The 16125-nt window shown below is 56.5% G+C and overlaps 7 protein-coding genes across 7 annotated transcripts; 3 read left to right on the top strand and 4 right to left on the bottom strand.

The window, feature by feature from the left end:
* Positions 1 to 648: 648 nt before the first annotated feature.
* On the bottom strand, positions 649 to 1676 carry ACRALDRAFT_208094 (uncharacterized protein; the record flags this gene model as incomplete). The annotated part of the gene is made up of 7 exons (XM_071022392.1): positions 649 to 659; positions 753 to 881; positions 961 to 992; positions 1144 to 1255; positions 1424 to 1478; positions 1517 to 1624; positions 1668 to 1676. 7 exons carry the CDS (start codon positions 1674 to 1676, stop codon positions 649 to 651), a joined length of 456 nt encoding a protein of 151 aa, XP_070878033.1.
* Positions 1677 to 2176: 500 nt separating this feature from the next.
* Positions 2177 to 3557, top strand: ACRALDRAFT_2041034 (uncharacterized protein; the record flags this gene model as incomplete). Its single annotated transcript, XM_071021117.1, has 6 exons — positions 2177 to 2264; positions 2343 to 2372; positions 2433 to 2525; positions 2590 to 2651; positions 2710 to 2843; positions 2915 to 3557. 6 exons carry the CDS (start codon positions 2177 to 2179, stop codon positions 3555 to 3557), a joined length of 1050 nt encoding a protein of 349 aa, XP_070878032.1.
* Positions 3558 to 3759: 202 nt separating this feature from the next.
* ACRALDRAFT_1028690 (uncharacterized protein) lies at positions 3760 to 5304 on the bottom strand (the record flags this gene model as incomplete). Its single annotated transcript, XM_071014854.1, has 1 exon — positions 3760 to 5304. One exon carries the CDS (start codon positions 5302 to 5304, stop codon positions 3760 to 3762), a length of 1545 nt encoding a protein of 514 aa, XP_070878031.1.
* Positions 5305 to 5696: 392 nt separating this feature from the next.
* On the top strand, positions 5697 to 8277 carry ACRALDRAFT_2026412 (uncharacterized protein; the record flags this gene model as incomplete). Its single annotated transcript, XM_071020387.1, has 2 exons — positions 5697 to 5882; positions 5968 to 8277. The coding sequence occupies 2 exons, from the start codon at positions 5697 to 5699 to the stop codon at positions 8275 to 8277; spliced, it is 2496 nt and encodes an 831-aa protein (XP_070878030.1).
* Positions 8278 to 8912: 635 nt separating this feature from the next.
* On the bottom strand, positions 8913 to 11312 carry ACRALDRAFT_2026411 (uncharacterized protein; the record flags this gene model as incomplete). The annotated part of the gene is made up of 4 exons (XM_071020386.1): positions 8913 to 9827; positions 9961 to 10662; positions 10738 to 10860; positions 10929 to 11312. 4 exons carry the CDS (start codon positions 11310 to 11312, stop codon positions 8913 to 8915), a joined length of 2124 nt encoding a protein of 707 aa, XP_070878029.1.
* Positions 11313 to 11930: 618 nt separating this feature from the next.
* ACRALDRAFT_1080595 (uncharacterized protein) lies at positions 11931 to 13754 on the top strand. The gene is made up of 2 exons (XM_071019047.1): positions 11931 to 12255; positions 12348 to 13754. The coding sequence occupies exons 1-2, from the start codon at positions 12015 to 12017 to the stop codon at positions 13007 to 13009; spliced, it is 903 nt and encodes a 300-aa protein (XP_070878028.1). The 5' UTR covers positions 11931 to 12014; the 3' UTR covers positions 13010 to 13754.
* Positions 13544 to 15175, bottom strand: ACRALDRAFT_2063992 (uncharacterized protein; the record flags this gene model as incomplete). Its single annotated transcript, XM_071022027.1, has 3 exons — positions 13544 to 14504; positions 14577 to 14916; positions 14992 to 15175. Coding segments are annotated over 3 exons (1485 nt in total), but the record flags the coding sequence as incomplete, so codon positions are not given.
* Positions 15176 to 16125: the final 950 nt, after the last annotated feature.

Raw genomic sequence — 16125 nt, 5'->3', positions numbered from 1 at the left:
AGGAGAAAGATCCCAGGACCTCAGGGACCTGGCTATCACGGGCCTATATGCCCACCTACCTGTACTTTAGGCAGGTACCTAGGTAGGTAGAGACAGCGCTGAAAACAGGTGGGGGAAGAGCACCCGAGGAGATAGTGCAGAAGGTAGATGATACCTGTTTTACCAAAGGCGTACAGCCCATCTCTCCATCTTTCGATCTCTCGGTACCTAGGTGCTCAGGCAAATAGCCAACCAGGCAGGTACGTCCAGAGCTTGGAAAAAAGAGGGGGAAGGTGCGACCAAAAGCGCGGAAAAAGGGGAAAGAAGGAGGGAGAGATTGGGACAAATGACAAACAGGAGGATGGAAAGAGGGGGATTATGGGGCAGAATGAGAAAGGGTAAAGTAGCAATCTGAAAGAAACAGTGAAACAACGGGTAAGACGGTAAGGTAAGTAAAGGAAAAGATATCGAAACACATACCTTTCCTCCAGCCTTCAGGCAGCAATGATGGAGAATGGTGGCCTGGATTTCGCTGCAATGTGGTCTACAAGTCTAGACGGCGAGAGGCAGCTGGAGATGGAGGAGGAAAAGGAAGAAGAGAGTTTGCAATCCAGCTGGCCGACCATGGTGGTTTATATAGAAGCACAGGGCTCCCGTTCAGTCACAGAATCAGCCGCCGACTAAGCAGGCAGTGATTTCTAGTTTTGGTCGAGAGCGGAGTGACGACTATCGTGACGACTCGCGATGTTCTTAATGTTGTTGGTGGCGGTGACCCGCATTAACCGTGAAGCTGGGCAGTGCCGAGAACAAGGGGCAGGTTTCTGCGTAGCTGCCCATGGTATTAGATATGATGGTAGCTGATGTGAGCCTGCATAGGGAGCTGGGAAACAAAGAAGAGACAGCTCAGACACAAACATTGTGCATATTATATCTTGGTTTACTTGCAGCACTTTGAACTCTTTTGTATAAAAGGATAGCCACAGATAGATGCACTAGCCCTTAGATGACTATGACTGTCATGATCATAAGCACAGCATATCATGGGTAGGAGGTAACTCCTTTATACTAATCCCTGGGCGTATGAGATGGTCGTGATTAAGGCAAGAGGGCTGTTCTCTGAACGCAAGGTCCCCCTACCTAGGAGTTAGGATCTCCCTACAGCACCGGCCAAGATGTAGACACAGGCTAGCTCTGCTAAAGGCTTCGGAGTGAGAAGAGTGGAAGTAGAGTAGACCAGCAGTCGATAGCTTCAGTAAGGCCAACACTCGGGCAATGACTGGCATACAGTAGTAATCAGAAGTCCATCCCGGTCAAGTGTATCCCGAATTCATGCTGATATACATCAGAAAGAGAGCTATAAAGTCATTTACGAGGTGTTCCTCGGTGGATAAACGGCCGTCCAGGGATTCTATATCTAGGACGTAGGCCATATTCTGTCCACCACAAGGGGCCGTTGAGCATGGGTAGGTATTATGCCAATCCTGGGACTTCGTAGTATGCTATCATGTCAGACGGCTCAGTTCTGCTAACTTGCAACAGACTCCCAGAGATGAAATAAGATGATTTTCCCCTTGCCGTTGAAACGAGAAACAAGCAGGACTGAAGTTGGTGAGGTTCCGTCGTGGTGTTGAAGACATGTCGTCGTCTTTGTGAGTCAGCAGTTGACCAGTAATTACAAGGTACCTTACGTAAGACATTCACCCAGCACTACCCCGCCCTTCAAGTGCTTGCTTCTCAACATGATTCTGAGTTTCTGTTCCCACTCAGTATTACTCGCATGGAAGTCCCTCCGTAGCTGTTTCCCTAGCTTCCCCGACAATTTCAATTCTTACAAATCAGTCATCGTAGGACGCTATCGCGATGCCACTACCCCGCCGAATACGGAGCAGCTGCCCCGCATCACTACAGGCCGATGATGCCATACCCAATTCGAAGCTCCAGCCGTTGATGTTCCGTATCCTCGTGGCCCTTGACGGGATATTGACGTGATTACCTATTAGTCCGGCGCCAGGAGCCAGTACTATAACGGTTTGTGGCCGCTAAATAGAGCTATGCGGTGTCCATTCCCGTGTGCATATAACCCTCAAGCATCCATCCACCTGCAGTCGTCTAAAGCCAGCTTTTCTCATTGCAAACAGACCTGCCCTCCATTACCGCCAATTCGTCCCTGTTACACAATTACAAACCGTAGCCCATCATGTCAAAGCCCGATGATCTCCCTCCCATGGAATACCGCTTCCTGGGCCGTTCAGGCCTGCAGGTTAGCGCCATCAGCCTGGGTGGCTGTGAGTTCTTCCCGACCGGACAGACGTAGAAGGTATTTCGTGGGGTGAAGCAATGATGCTGACGGCGGATGATTGAAGGGTTGACATATGGTGGCCACGTCGATAGAGGTATTTTACGCCAGCACCCGTTTTTCACTTCCCAGGGCGTCTCGACTAACAGTCATGCAGAGGGCACGTTCCAGTGCATGAAGGCCGCTTACGACTGCGGTGTCAATTTCTTCGACACAGCTGAAGTGTACGCCGATGGCGAGAGCGAGAAGGGTACGATTTGATTGAGAGGTGCTTCCCAGTCTGAAAATTGGCTGCTAACTGTCCCTTTTCCCAGTCATGGGTGAGGCCATCCGTAAGTTTGGATGGAAGAGGAATGATCTCGTCATTTCCACAAAGGTTCGTTGTGTGTATCTTCGTTTTCCCGAGCTTTTTACTGACCATTTCGTTCATTCAGATCTACTGGGGTGCCGCCTTCGGCGACAATCCGGTGAACAACAAGGGCCTGTCGCGAAAGCACATCATCGAGGGTATGGACGCGAGCTTGGAGCGACTAGGTCTCTCCTACGTTGACCTCATCTACGCCCACCGGTTCGTTCCCCGTCCCTGCCACCCCTTTAATTCGTCCCGCTCGTATCCCTAACCTTGAATGAACCCTGCAGTCCCGACCGTCATACCCCCATGGAGGAGACCGTGCGGGCCTTCAACCACCTCATCAACACGGGCAAGGCTCTCTACTGGGGCACGTCGGAATGGAACGCCGACGAGATCGCCCAGGCCTGGCGCTACGCCGACAAGCTGGGCCTGATCGGCCCCGTCATGGAGCAGCCCGCCTACAACATGCTGGAGCGCACCAAGGTCGAGCAGGAGTTCGCCCATCTCTACCGCGAGGTCGGCGGTCTCGGCTTGACCGTCTTCTCGCCCATGCGCCAGGGCATCCTGTCCGGCAAATACCGCAACGGCATCCCCGAGAACTCGCGCTTCGCCAAGAAGAACGAGGTCGACTTCATCAAGAGCTGGTGGGAGCGCGAGAACGCCCAAAAGACCTTTGAGGAACTCGTCGCCAAGGCCAACGCCGTCGCCCCCATCGCCGACAAGCTGGGGATCAAGCAGAGCACCCTGGCTCTCGCCTGGGTCCTCAAGAACCCCAACGTCAGCTCCGCCATCATCGGCGCCAGCGGTCCCGAGCAGGTATACGAGAACATGAGGGCCATCAGCGCCCAGAAGCTGCTGACGGATGAAATCATGCAAGAGATTGAGGAGGCTCTGCAGAACAAGCCGGAGGCTGTCACGCCGAGGTTCTAGGTTAGGAGATTTGTGGGGTCGCATGAGGATTAGAATCATAATCATGGGACGCACAAGAAGGTGAAAAAGAAAAAAAAAAGAAAAAGAAATAGGAGTGGCATCAATCAAAGACCTGTCCTAGGAAGAACGGCGGCACAAGACACCGTAGACACCCTGGCGACCGATTACGATACTGCTGACACACACGCGATGCCCATGTCAATCAATGTCCTGTTTCAGTCTCGGTAAGCCGGATGGCGTTCTCAAAGTAGTTATGCGTCCCGCCGTACTTCTCGACGACATGCTGCACGTCGACACTAGCCGCGGGGGTGGTTCGCGTCCGCCCCAACAGCGCGCAGTTCCTCGTGCTCGGTATCCTGAGCATCTCCGTCTCGACCTTCCAACCGCAGTCCTCGGCAATCCGCGCCACCCAGTCGACGAGGGATGAGTAGGCCGACTTGGACTTGGACTTGTCCCGGGGCGGCGGAGCCCTAAACTTGGCCCCGCCCAAGTCGTGGCTGCAGCAGGGGATCATGATGAAGGGGGATTCGGACAGCGTGGCTAGTATGGGCGTCCAGGGCGTCAGCTCGTCGGCGTGGTTGGAGATGATGAATGTGCCCTTGGGGAAATTCCCGTCGTGAAAGAGGGTCGGGTCCATCCCCGCGCCATCGTCTCCGCTTGTCGACGAAGGGATCGCCGGGGACGCGAGCGTAGGCAAGAGGACGAGCCTCTGTAGCGGCTCCGGCTGGTCTGGCGAGAGTGTCTTCCCGTAGGCCGCCCACGACTTCCTCGCTCTGGCGTCAAAGCCCCACCCGGAGTACCCCTCGTGGAGCAGGATATGGACCAGCAGGCCGTTTCCGCAGCCGATATCGACGAAGCCGGGGAACCGCGAGTACTTGTCCTTGTTGGCGCCGTACATGTCAGACCAGAGCTCGATGAGGAAGGCGGCAATGCCGAGATCTTCGAAAACGTGCTTTTCGGGGTCTGTCGTCTCGGCCCATGTGTCCACAAGGTCCTTGGCGTACTTGAGCTTGAGGGCGAGGTACCTGTCCTGGACCCTGACCTGATTGACGATGACGTCGTGCTGCACGCGCTTGGTGTAACCGGCTAACCGGCCGTGGCCATGCTTGTGGAGGACTGAGAGAAGCATGAGTGCCGTCCTTTCCAGCCTCTCACTGACTGGGGAATCCTCAAAGAGCCAGTAGTGGACGGAAATCCGCCCTTGGTTGGTGTCGGCATCCCATTCATGCAGGTGAGCCACGCCGCGGACCTTTGGGTGGTAGAACGGCATGTGTTCGATGGATGACTCGTGGGGCAGGTAGACGATCAGGGACCGCGTCTTTTGGGGTTGGTCTGGGCTGCGATGTCGGAGGAAGATGCACGTCTGGTCGAGGGGAGCATCCCGACGGGTGTTCCTAGGCATCATCCGTCGAACCAAGGTTCTCTCCATCTCGAAATCCCGAAACTCGGCCACCCGTGGCACTGCTGCAGTGTGCGACTCGTCGTGATGGGTGCCATGCCCGTCGCCGGATGGTTCAACTGTGGCCTCGACCTCCACCGCTTCAGAACGAGAGTCGTAAAGAATGTCTGCGCGGAAAAGCCATGGTGTGTTGAGGTTGGGGTTTCTCACGAGGTTCATCATCACCTGGTCAAAGATGTCGGGATTGAAGCTGCACTCATGCTCCAAGAACGGAACCCACTTGGATCCCGAAACATCGTGGATGAGAGGTTCCGCGTCAGGCCCGAAAGCCGTTGGACTGAAAGGCATGACGGGGGACTGACGGGTGAGGGCAAAGAGAAGATATTGCGCACTGAGAACTTAGAAGTGAGAGTACGTACTAAGAAATGATTACTAACGTAAAGAACGGAAAGCGGACGCTAGCGGAGTACGGCGGCGTTGTACCTCAAGTGCCTAGGTACCTTGACAGCCACACATATGTGGCTGGTGGGTCACGGTGGTTTGTTTACTTTCGGCGTGGGGAAACATTTCGAAATCCGCCGGGCAACCAACAAGGGAAACGACTTCACCACCAGGAAAATCGTTTGTCGCTGCACCACGCTTCGTTATCAGCGTCTGGGGCCTATGATACCATCCTCTTCTCATGTACCAACCGAAAACACCACCCTCCTCATCTCCACATCACGGCCCATCCTTCCACCATGGCCGCCGAAAACGAGAACCTACGGACGGCATCCCTTTACATCAACAACCAGCTACTGTCTAGAGGCCTCCTTCGCGATGGCCAGGCCATCGACTTTACCAATCCGGAGGGAAATGAGGGTGGAGCGGAGGCGGCTATGGGTCGCATTATGAGCATCGTCAACGACCTCATCCTCCGACGAGACGTGAGTCCCACCGCTGACGCTAGTTGAGAAGAGGCCTACCGCCGTCGGCCAGTCGACTGACCGGAGAGACATACAATCTTGATAGCGCGACGCCGAACAACGGGAATCTCTTTCTGCGACCTTGCGCACCCTTCGTGCCGAAAACCTGCGATACGCCCACGATATCGACCGCCTGACCGAGAAGCACGCCGAGGCCAGGCGCAAGCTCGAAATCGCCCAAGCCTCCGAAGCCGCCGCGCGCAGCCAGCTCAAGAGCGCCGAAGCCGCCGTGCGCGGTCTCAAGGAGGAGATGGCGCGCGCCAAGACCCTCGTCGCCCAGACCCGCGCATCGTGCGCCACCGAAGTACGCCGCCGCGACCGCCAGATCGACGGCCTCAAGAAGCAGCTCGGCGAAGCCGGACGCGCCCGCGGCGTCGCCAAGAACCCCACAGTCACCGTTATCAATGTCGTCGCCGGCGTCGGCGAGGAGGAGGAGGAGGTGTCCCCTCCGGGCGCCGGCGCTACGGCCGAGCCAGGCTACGATCTGCGCAGCGAGACCAACGGGTTCCTGACCGAGCTCGCCAGGAACCTCAGCGAGGAGAACGAGACCCTGCTCGCGCTGGTGCGGAGGACGCTTGCCAAGCTCAGGCAAATGGGCGGTTGGCAGGACAGTCACGTCGCCGGTCATGGGGACGGCCATGCGCTCACGCTGCAGACCGATTGCGCCGAGTTGGAGAGCGAGATGGAGGCCATCCTCGAGCAGATTCGGACCATTCTCACGAATCCGTCCTTCGTCCCGATTGAGGAGGTCGAGGTCCGAGAGGAGGAGATTAACAAACTACGCGATGGGTGGGTCAAGATGGAGACGCGTTGGCAGGAGGCCGTGCATCTCATCGACGGCTGGCGCAAGCGCATGGCTGCCAACGGCAAGGGTGTGAACATGGAGGAGCTTAATATGAGCCTTCGGCTCAGCCCCGTCAAGGTGCGCGACGTCGAGGAAACGAACCACGCCGCGGTTCTCCGCCTGTCGCGCGTCGAGGAGGAGCGGACTGAGGATCTAGAAGAAGTTATGCCATTGTCGGCCCGCCCTGGCGCAGGTGGGAATGGAGGCATAAACGGTGACGAGTCCCTACCTGAACAAGCACGGGAATACGACATGGAGGCCCCGGATGACGACTGTGAGTCGAGCACATACGAAGATGAGGACGACCTTGACGACCTCGACGACCTCGACAACGGCATCGACGACCTGGACAGACCCGAACCCAACGTTGAGATTCTTCAGAAATCGACCGCATACCTCAGCTCTTCCCCCTTACCGCCACCGCCGAAACTCAGTCCACTCAAGGACTCGTCCTCAGCAGGCAATCGCCGTACCCGCGACACGGGCGATAAACAAAGCAAACCTAGAAACAACTCTACTACAGTCGCCGAGGAGAACATCTGGGACCTCGCAAACGACGACATTCCCTCGGAGCTACCGTCTCATCGCACCCAGTTGCCAAGGTCACCACAGAAGATGGCAAGACCACCCTCTTACGAGCCAGATGAAGAGAAACCGTGGGCCGTCTCACCCTCGGCAGATTCCTCCCTCGACGACATTCTCCTCGTTCAGTCTCCTTCCCCCTCCGGGCCGCCATCCCCGTCTCCTGCACCAAGACAACGGCCTCCCCGCCACACAGAAACCAGAAATAGACCGAAGGCGAAACCCAACGAATCCGAGTTTGCAAACGACGTCAACCCGCCATCATCACAAGAGCACCCTATAAACAAGAAACACGACCATTCTCGCAATCTGGTGGATACAACGACCACAGAAACCACCGCCCTCCACCCCCCTGCAGCTGCCGTCGCGGCTCAACAACAAACCCCCAGCAACGCCCGTCCCGTCTCCTCCCGCCTCCCCCTCCCCCGCCCCAGCAACCCCCCTCCCCAACAGAGCCCTCTCACCATGGCCACCATAGCCGCCAAACTCGCGGCTTCAGAGCGCGAAGCCGACGCCGCCCGCGTGCGCGCGAAGCTCAAGGCGGCCCGCGGGATGCGCGGCAAGTCAACAATAGCACCAAGCAGCACCACCATCGCTTCCGGGGCGTCGCAATCTACCAGGACCCAGGAGCCTCGGCGGGTTCCGCTGCCATCTTTGGCTGTGGATGCCCAGGAGGACGTCGACCCTGTGAAACGGTCACTTCCGGAAGCCCGATGTTCTGAGGCGTCGGTGGGAGATGCGTCGAGGCGGCAAGAGCAGCAGCAGGGGGAGGAGGGGCAGGGACAGGGGCAGCAGACGGTGCCGAAGCAGCGGAAACGCGAGAAGCGCGTCACTAAAACTGCTTCCCGGCGGAGAAGCACTCTCAGCCCGTGGGAGATGCAGAGTCTGATTTCGGGAGACGTCCCTGTCGCGTCACCGACACCAAACTAATGATGATAATGTGTTCATTCGGCAATCGAGAGGGAGACGTCGATTGTTCGACAGCCAGGTTGATGGATATGATGGGCGTTGTTTTTTCCTCCAACTTGCAGCAGCATGCCCGATTAATGCAGAGCAATAGAGCTGTCTCAATTACTTCTTCTCATATTCGCAACGGACGCCATTCTCGGCGTGAGTTCTGCCTATCGCGAGATTCCACGACTCGCATTCCAGGAAGCTCAGAGCGTATTTGTGGCCCAGTGTCTCTTCATGTGCATCCGCGAGGTGGAATATTTATAGGCCTCGGGACTTTTATCGCTTCGCGTCAGGAGTTGGCGAGTGTCTCACCAGTCGGCAGCCTGGACATCTGCCGTTCATCATTGTAGAAGGGCAGAACGGACTCTTGGGTCACGCATTTCAGCTTAGGCCGGTCTGCCTCTAGAGTTCTGGACCCAATCGGCCGTCCAATATTTCAAACAATCCGTCCCTTGTCCTTCTTTCCTCTTCGGACAATCTGAGCCGTGTTGCGACTATCTGGCCACCTAGATTGTCAGTTCCTGACCATAGTCAGGCGTTTTCTAGATTTCTCGAGTCTCGTTGTGTGGCTGTTGGTTGACTAGTCTATATACGGACCTCGTCCTTGGCTATCAGAGTCCATCTGGATGCGGCGTCAGGGGGTAAGGCCAAGGTATTTTGTCCTGCCAGAACATGACCTCGGCTCCCTTCGTCGCCACCAGTTCCCGGAGGTCCAGGAACGTCTGACCCGTCACGCCCTGGAGGTAGAACCTCTTGATCTTGCCTCGATTCGCCAGAGCCTCGGTCAAGACAGCTATCTGCCTGGGATCGCAAAATGTGGACCCAAGCACCAGACTCTCCAGGCGCGGGAAGGACTGGATAAAGTTGATGAGGACGGTCGCCTGGTCTCTATCAACGGGCCCAGGTCCCAGATGGGCTTGCATGAAGATGGGTATGGTTAGGTCAGAATCGAGGTTGAAGTTGAAGAGGCCGAGCGTCCGGACGCCTGGTCCACCATACAGCCAAGGGAGTGATTGGAGAAAAACCTGGGCCGGGAGAGGATTGCTTCCCCATATCAGTTCTGAAACAGCAGGATCGGGGAAGGCAAGTCCGAGTTCGTAGAGCTTGCCAGAGTCGAGGGAAGGCTGAAGCCTCTGCTGCGCAGAAGGATTGAGGGGCATCGTCTCGGTCCAATACCGCTCCATGGAACCCATGGAATTTACAGGCTGGCCGCGAGCCAATTCGGCAGTGTCAGTCATACTTATGACCCGGACGGAAGCGCGCTTCTCGAATCGAAACGACCCGGTGCGGGATTCGAAGACTTGGACCTTTTTGAGAAAGGGCGGATTGCTTGGCGGGTAGGGGTAATTTGGATCGTTGTTGGTCGCCGTTGGTGCATCAAACCAGAGGGATATCTTCCTCTCGGCTATGAGCACCCTCAAGTTGGGCCATGCGCCCTCATCCAAATAATTCTCATCCGGAACGGTCTCGCCGGAAATGCAGTCGTCAGGATTGGTTCTAATGGCGAACGGCCCTTCAAGGTAAAGCTGTTCAAGGAAAGGACCGACTCGAACCAATGTAGGCTAGGAAGTGGGTGGCTCGTTAGTTCACTGTCATGCCGTGACCCATAGACAAGGCGGCCTGGGACCAGGTCACAAGGGGGAAGAGAAGAGCACATACCAGAGAGATACAGGTGCTTCGATGTATTCCGCTTAGACGCAAATACCTCAGCCGGGCAAGAACAGGGGACCAGTCCGGACGAAACCATGGTATCTCTGGGTGTCCCAGCCAGAGGGACTCGAGGTTGAAGTGGCTGTGCGTAAGGATGCCATGCAAAAATGACCTCGTCTCCCGGTACGATTCATCGGTCGGAATCTCGGGAAAGATGACTTTCAGGGAAGTGAGCTGACTGGCGAAACGGCGATCGGGTGGCAACGGAGGCGTGATCCCATGACGGAGATCCAACTCGAGACGTCTGGCCTGTTTAGCTGCGTCGGCAAGCTGAAGCCACTGGGTCCCTGTGAGCTTCTGCTGGACAGGACCCGGTATGACTAGGCTGTGGGCAGCCCCACGCATTCTGCGGACCAGCTTCCTCGTCCATGACAAGGGAGGCGGCTTCTTTGGCCTAGCGGGGAACTCGAGGTGCCTCCAGACGAACGGTCGAGAGTTGAAGAAGTAATCCCATTGCTTACACACGCCTTGGACACGGCTGTCGCAGAGGTAAGTAGGGGACCGGGGCACGGGGCAAGGAAGAGTCGGGACGTACCAGAGCTCAGTGAGTTGGAAGTAGGAGAAAATCTTTTCAACCAGCTCGACAGGGAGCGTCATGGGATCCCTTCGGACATAGTGCATCTGCAACGGCTGCCTCACTTCGTAGAGTTGCTATTAGGCTACGTCAGTCACCAAACCACATCACGACCAGTGATGAGACGGGATCGTTCTTCGGTCATAACTAACCTTCATCTTCCGGCTGCCTCCGAGGCCTTCCTTGCGGCCGACCTCAATGCCGGCATTCCAGATGGCCAGGGCGACCTTGGGCTTCTTCTCCAGTCGGTATATCTTGCCCAGGCGAAGGTAACCCTAATGCAGCAAGTCAGCACAGCTGTTTGGCATGTTATGGTACCGGTGGGATGACGAGCGGAACTTACATCAAGGGCACGGGGAGCTATCTCCAGGAGCCACTCGGCGTCTCGTTTGGCAAAGTGGAGGTCTTCTTTTTCAAAGACAGCAGCGCGGTAGTCAAGAGCACGAATGTGATGGGGATCATGGCACTTGTCCCACTTCTGCGACGCCTGGCACTTGCAGTTATACATGGCCTCGTGGAAAATAGAGCCGCCATTCCGAGCGACCGTCTTGAAGTCTTTGCAGCGGCATATTTTGCGGCGCTCGCGGCGGTTGCAGTCACACGAGTTGATGATCGAGGTGAAGTAGTCGATGGCTTTCTTGTGCCGGCCCGATGCATAGGCATCACGACCACGCACCAGAGCTGCCTCTGGGGAGAACACATGCGGCGATTTACCCTTGTCGGACATGGTGGCGCATGTTTGGAAGGACACGGAGCTAGGTGTGGTTGCTGCTCATGGGCTATGTCCTGTTGAGAATCGGTCGGAGATCGACTCGAGGCAGCTGAGGCAGAGGCAGCGGGTAGAATTATGAGAAGGCGTGGCACAAACTATCGGATTTTCTTTCGTTGAGCTTTCGGTTTCCCTTCGAGATGGACAAGAAAGATGGGCTGAGTAGTAACTGTCGGTGATAAGATCCGACGTCAAGTGGGAGGTAGGAGGTTTAAAGCGAACTACTAGTTGACTGATAGGCACGGGATCTGCTATATGGGTACTGTCTTGTTGAAAGATTAGGAGGCTTATGCTAGGTAGAGACGATATAACATGGTTGACGTGGTGAAAGGTTGCGTTGAGCGAGACGCGTTTCTTGACGCGACACCACTTATGAGGACCCACTTACCGATTACGTGAGGTACCTAGGTAAGTACCTAGGTACGTACTACGTCTCCACCCCACCATGTTACTTCACCGAAAGTCTGCCTTTGTTGCGAAGTACCCCTGTGCTGGATGACATAATGCTATCCACAAAGTACATCCGCAATGTCACTTGGATGCCCAAGATCTTCAGCCTCGCGTTCATCCGTCCACCGCTCGATAGCCATAGCAAGAATCGCCACCACAACAACGAGAACACCAACATTCTGCAAAAGGAAGGGGAATAAAATACCTCTCATGAACGGAATCAACGGCGGGGGAGGCATCCCCAACGGCATGGGCGTGGCTACTCCCGCTGGCCAGCAGGCGGAGCTGAACTACATCTACGGCTTGGTGGAGGAGTTGAGTCGCCAGCTCTCGGAGAATCGACGAGCGACCGAAGACATTGTTGCTGGTCTGGGAAGGGTGCGAAGCCGTGCACGGCTCCAGACCTTGAGTAACGAAGAGCTGATCAATATCGCGGCGGATGACATTAACGGTTTGTTTGTCCCAGCCCTGCTCAAGTTTTGTTCTCGTATTCTTTTTCTGTTCAAATACCAAAAAGAAGAAGCCCCGGCTCACACGGCGTAGCTCAAGAACAAAACCTCGACGCCCTCGTCTCCCTCCTCTCCGAGTCGCTCGAAAAGGCCAAATACAGCCGCGACGCCAACGCCCAGCTGCTCACCCACTTCGCCACGGCCATGAACACCATGCTGAAGCAGTTCCACGACTACAAGGCCAAGCAGGTCGCCGACGTCGCCTCCTGGCACAAGTCGTACCGCCGCCAGCTGGCCGACGCGCGGTCCGAGAACAGCCGGCTCCGCGAGCAAATCTGGGAGATGCAGGGCCGCGCCACCCGCGCAAACGGCCTCCTCCGCGAGTTCCGCCGCAAGTACGACGAGGACAGGGAAAAGTGGGAGAGGCGCGTCGACGAGCGCGCCGCCCGCCAGGAGCTGCGCTTCTGGAAGCGCATGGCCATGCCCGACCTCGCCGACGACGATCCCTTCTGGAGCGACGACGACGACCTCATCGACCCGGCCGAGAAGGAGCATCTGAAGGAGCTGGACCGCAAGATGGCCCAGGAGCAGCTCTCTGGTTGTCAGCCGGAAGACGAGGACATGCGAGACCATGTGCCTCCCCCCCAGTCTGTCGTCTTTGGTGGCGTGCCCATGCAAAGGGACCAGGGACTCCTCGGGCCTCCGCCTTCGCGACCCTCGAGCACGGCGTCCACCACGGGCTCATCGGGGCAGTGACCCGGGATCTCTTTTGCCTTTTCTTTTCTTTGCCTTTTCTTATTTTTTCTTTACCTTCTCTTTTTTGATCTGTTTACTGGGACTTAAGCGCGGCGTCAAGGGGCGACACGATTACGAGCAGGCTCATGGCAGCGGGCAGACGGCTTGTAACTCGATACCTCGAGCAATTGTATCACTTGTTGCCAGCTCATCATGAACTTTGCTTTGCCTCGGGTCTTCCATGTGGACTCCTGTCATTCCAACCGCCCATTTCCCATTGCTCGTGACTCCAGACTCGACAGACCGGCCAGTTGTCAATGCAATGGTTCGTATCGGCCACGCCTCATCACCCTTGATTCTCCCATATATAGACGTCTCCATTTCACCAATGGGGTATCTTCATACACTCATACATATACTACGACCGGCCAGCCCGCAGACCAGCCATCGCAAGTGCCGGGCCATGCCAAAGCCAAAAAAGAATACAAAAACGGAAAAGAAGGACCGCTTCTATACTTGGTTGTCCCGCGCATTCCCACGCTGTCCGATGATGTGCATTTCTTCCGCGATGGGAATGTCGTCTTTCAGCCGGGCTCCGGTTGCGAGGTCCATCTCAGTAGGGGGCACCAGAAGGGGCTTCGGCTGAGCAACACACATCTTCGACCATAGACAATACCCAAGAAGGACGAACCACGGCATCACGGTTCCGATATTGTCTCGTACAATATCGGTCGCATTATGCTTGCCGCCGATGGGCAGGATCGCCGTCATCAGGTTGGCAAAGAGGGCAAATGCACAGGTGCAGAGGCCGACCCACGAGCCCCAGAGTCCAAACGGGCTGCTCCACAGGAGCTCGTCGATGCTCCTGCCCTGCGCCTGCCAGCCCTGCCGGAAGCGGATGTGGCTCAGGCAGATGGAGGCCCAAATGTAGTAATTGCAGGCCCCAGCCAGGCTGAGCAGCCAGTCGAAGATGACCTCGCCGCCCGGCGCCATGGTGATGTAGGCGAGGAGTCCGAACATAAAGGCCGCGCCAAAGGCATACACGGGGACGCCCCATTTGAGCTTGGCGGCCCAGCGGGGTCCCATGCCTTGCTCGCACAGAGCCTGGAGCGCGCGGCTCGAGGCGAAGATGCTCGCGTTTGCCATGGACACGAGCGCTACGATGATGAAGACGTTGAAGATGGTCGGCAGGTGCTTGATCCCCGCGATCTGGGCGGCCAGGGTGAACGGGCTCACTTGGGCCCCCTTGCCGGTCGACGCCAGCTTGGGGTGGTCGGCCGGGACGACAAAGCCGAGCAGCAAGAGGGTGACGACGTAGAAGAGCAGGATGCGCAGGAACGTGATCCTCGTCGCCAGAGGCAGGGCCCTTCTAGGGTCATTGCACTCTGCGGCTGTCATCCCGAGCAGTTCTGTCCCTCCGTACGACATGCCGGCGACCCGGAAGACGACCATGAAGCCGGAAAAGCCGTTTCGAGTGGCCAAGCCGTCCTGCCAGTACGATGACCCGGTTCCTTGGCTATGCGGAGTTAGTAAACTTTTTTTTTCTCTTTTATTTCATATATCTAATTTCAATCCAGGGGTCACTTACCGAGGATCGGATGGCACTCCGCCGCCGATGATACAGAAAGCCGTAATGATGAAGATGATCAAAGAAATGGCTTTTCCGATTCCAAAGGCGTGCTCAATCTCCCCGTACCAGCGCGATCCCATGAAGGAGGTGGCGATGAGGCCGACGAGGAGCGGGGTGATGACATAGGCCGACACCACTCCCTCGCCCCAGAACTTGGCCTGGGACGCGATGCAGGTGAGCTCAAAGGGGAAGATGATGAGCCAGTTGAAGACAAAGTTCCAGCCCATGGTGAAGCCCCAGGCCTCGGAGATGAAGCGCCTCGAGTATTCGTAGAACGAGCCCGCGACAGGAAAGGTTGCTGGCAAGGTCAATTGGGACAGCTCGAAAGGAAGAAGAGAAAAACGAACAGGGGACAAAGGAAAAAGAAACTTACCGGCAAGCTCTCCCAAGCTGCCCATGGTGCACGTCACGCCGAAGCCGACAATGGCAAAGTTCAGAACCAGACTCAGAGGACCACCTGCGCTCAAGGCACCGCCGGATCCGACAAACAGGCCGGCACCGATGGAACCGCCGAGGGCGATGAAGATCATATGGCGAAGGCTAATATTACGCTGCAGCGTGTTGCCCGGGTCCCTTTCCGGGGCTGCATTTTGGATGGCGCTGCTCGACGCCGAGGCTTCAGCTACTGATGTTTCGGTGGGAATGGCGGTAATCTCAAGGGACCCGGATCCGTCCTTGGCCTCGGGTTTTGACATGTTCAAACGATGAGGACAGTGGGAGCCGCGAAGGGCAGGTGATGCTCGAGTTGGTCTTGGGTAGTAGTATATCAGAGCTAAGAATACGGACTCCGAGGGATGTGTTCTCGTGTGGGTGGACAGCGGGAGACGGAGAAAAACGGAAGAGAGGGACAGAGGAAGGGTGCGGACGTCAGCAATTATAGTTCTCTCTGAGGGCAAACTTTCTTTCTCCCACCAGGAGCTTTACGTGAGAGCCAGTGGCCTCTATCCACCCGGCTGTGGCATGTTGACGGCAGGGGCGGGCAGACGTGGATGGCTCAGCCATTGACGAGCGCCCGGCCAGCTTACCTAGGCAAGAGAAGGTTACGGGGGAGGCAATGGGAAAGACGGATCCAAGAACGAATCGCTGACGGACTTGGACCGCCCACGTCTGTGTCTTTTTCAATATTGGCTGGGAGAAGACGCCTCGAGTGACTTGCCCAAGGACAGGAACTATATATGCCACCTCGTTATATCTGTTATGGAACGCATACTCAGTATTCGTACGGATATACAGAACGACAGGCAATTCGTCCCGGTATCTCGCGACCAAACTCTCTTCCCCATCTGTCCTCCCTTCCCCGTTCCCGAGCGCCGTTACTTTCCTCTGTCGAATGACCAGAAGAAGGCGGGGATCCAATGCCGGCCATGTGTGAGAAGGGGAAAGCGAGATGGTGGCTGGAGTACGGCGTCAGGAATACGAAGCCGCCGTCGTCGGCTTGGAGGCTGGATTTGAGTTGGGAGACAGGCAAGACGACCGGGATCAGCACGCCATCTTGGGTATCAGGGGG

This window comes from Sodiomyces alcalophilus, assembly GCF_042370955.1.
Source record: "Sodiomyces alcalophilus JCM 7366 unplaced genomic scaffold ACRALscaffold_2, whole genome shotgun sequence".
Taxonomy (NCBI): Eukaryota; Fungi; Ascomycota; class Sordariomycetes; order Glomerellales; family Plectosphaerellaceae; genus Sodiomyces; species Sodiomyces alcalophilus.
The sequence above is the reverse complement of the archived record's forward strand: the minus strand, read 5'-3'. Positions and strand labels throughout refer to the sequence as shown.

Bases quoted from the DNA above. Each gene is read 5' to 3' on its own strand.
- ACRALDRAFT_1080595 (XM_071019047.1), top strand. From the start codon at position 12,015: ATGAACGGAATCAACGGCGGGGGAGGCATCCCCAACGGCATGGGCGTG. The intron at 12,256-12,347 runs GTTTGTTTGTCC...CACACGGCGTAG, and splicing joins CGCGGCGGATGACATTAACG to CTCAAGAACAAAACCTCGAC.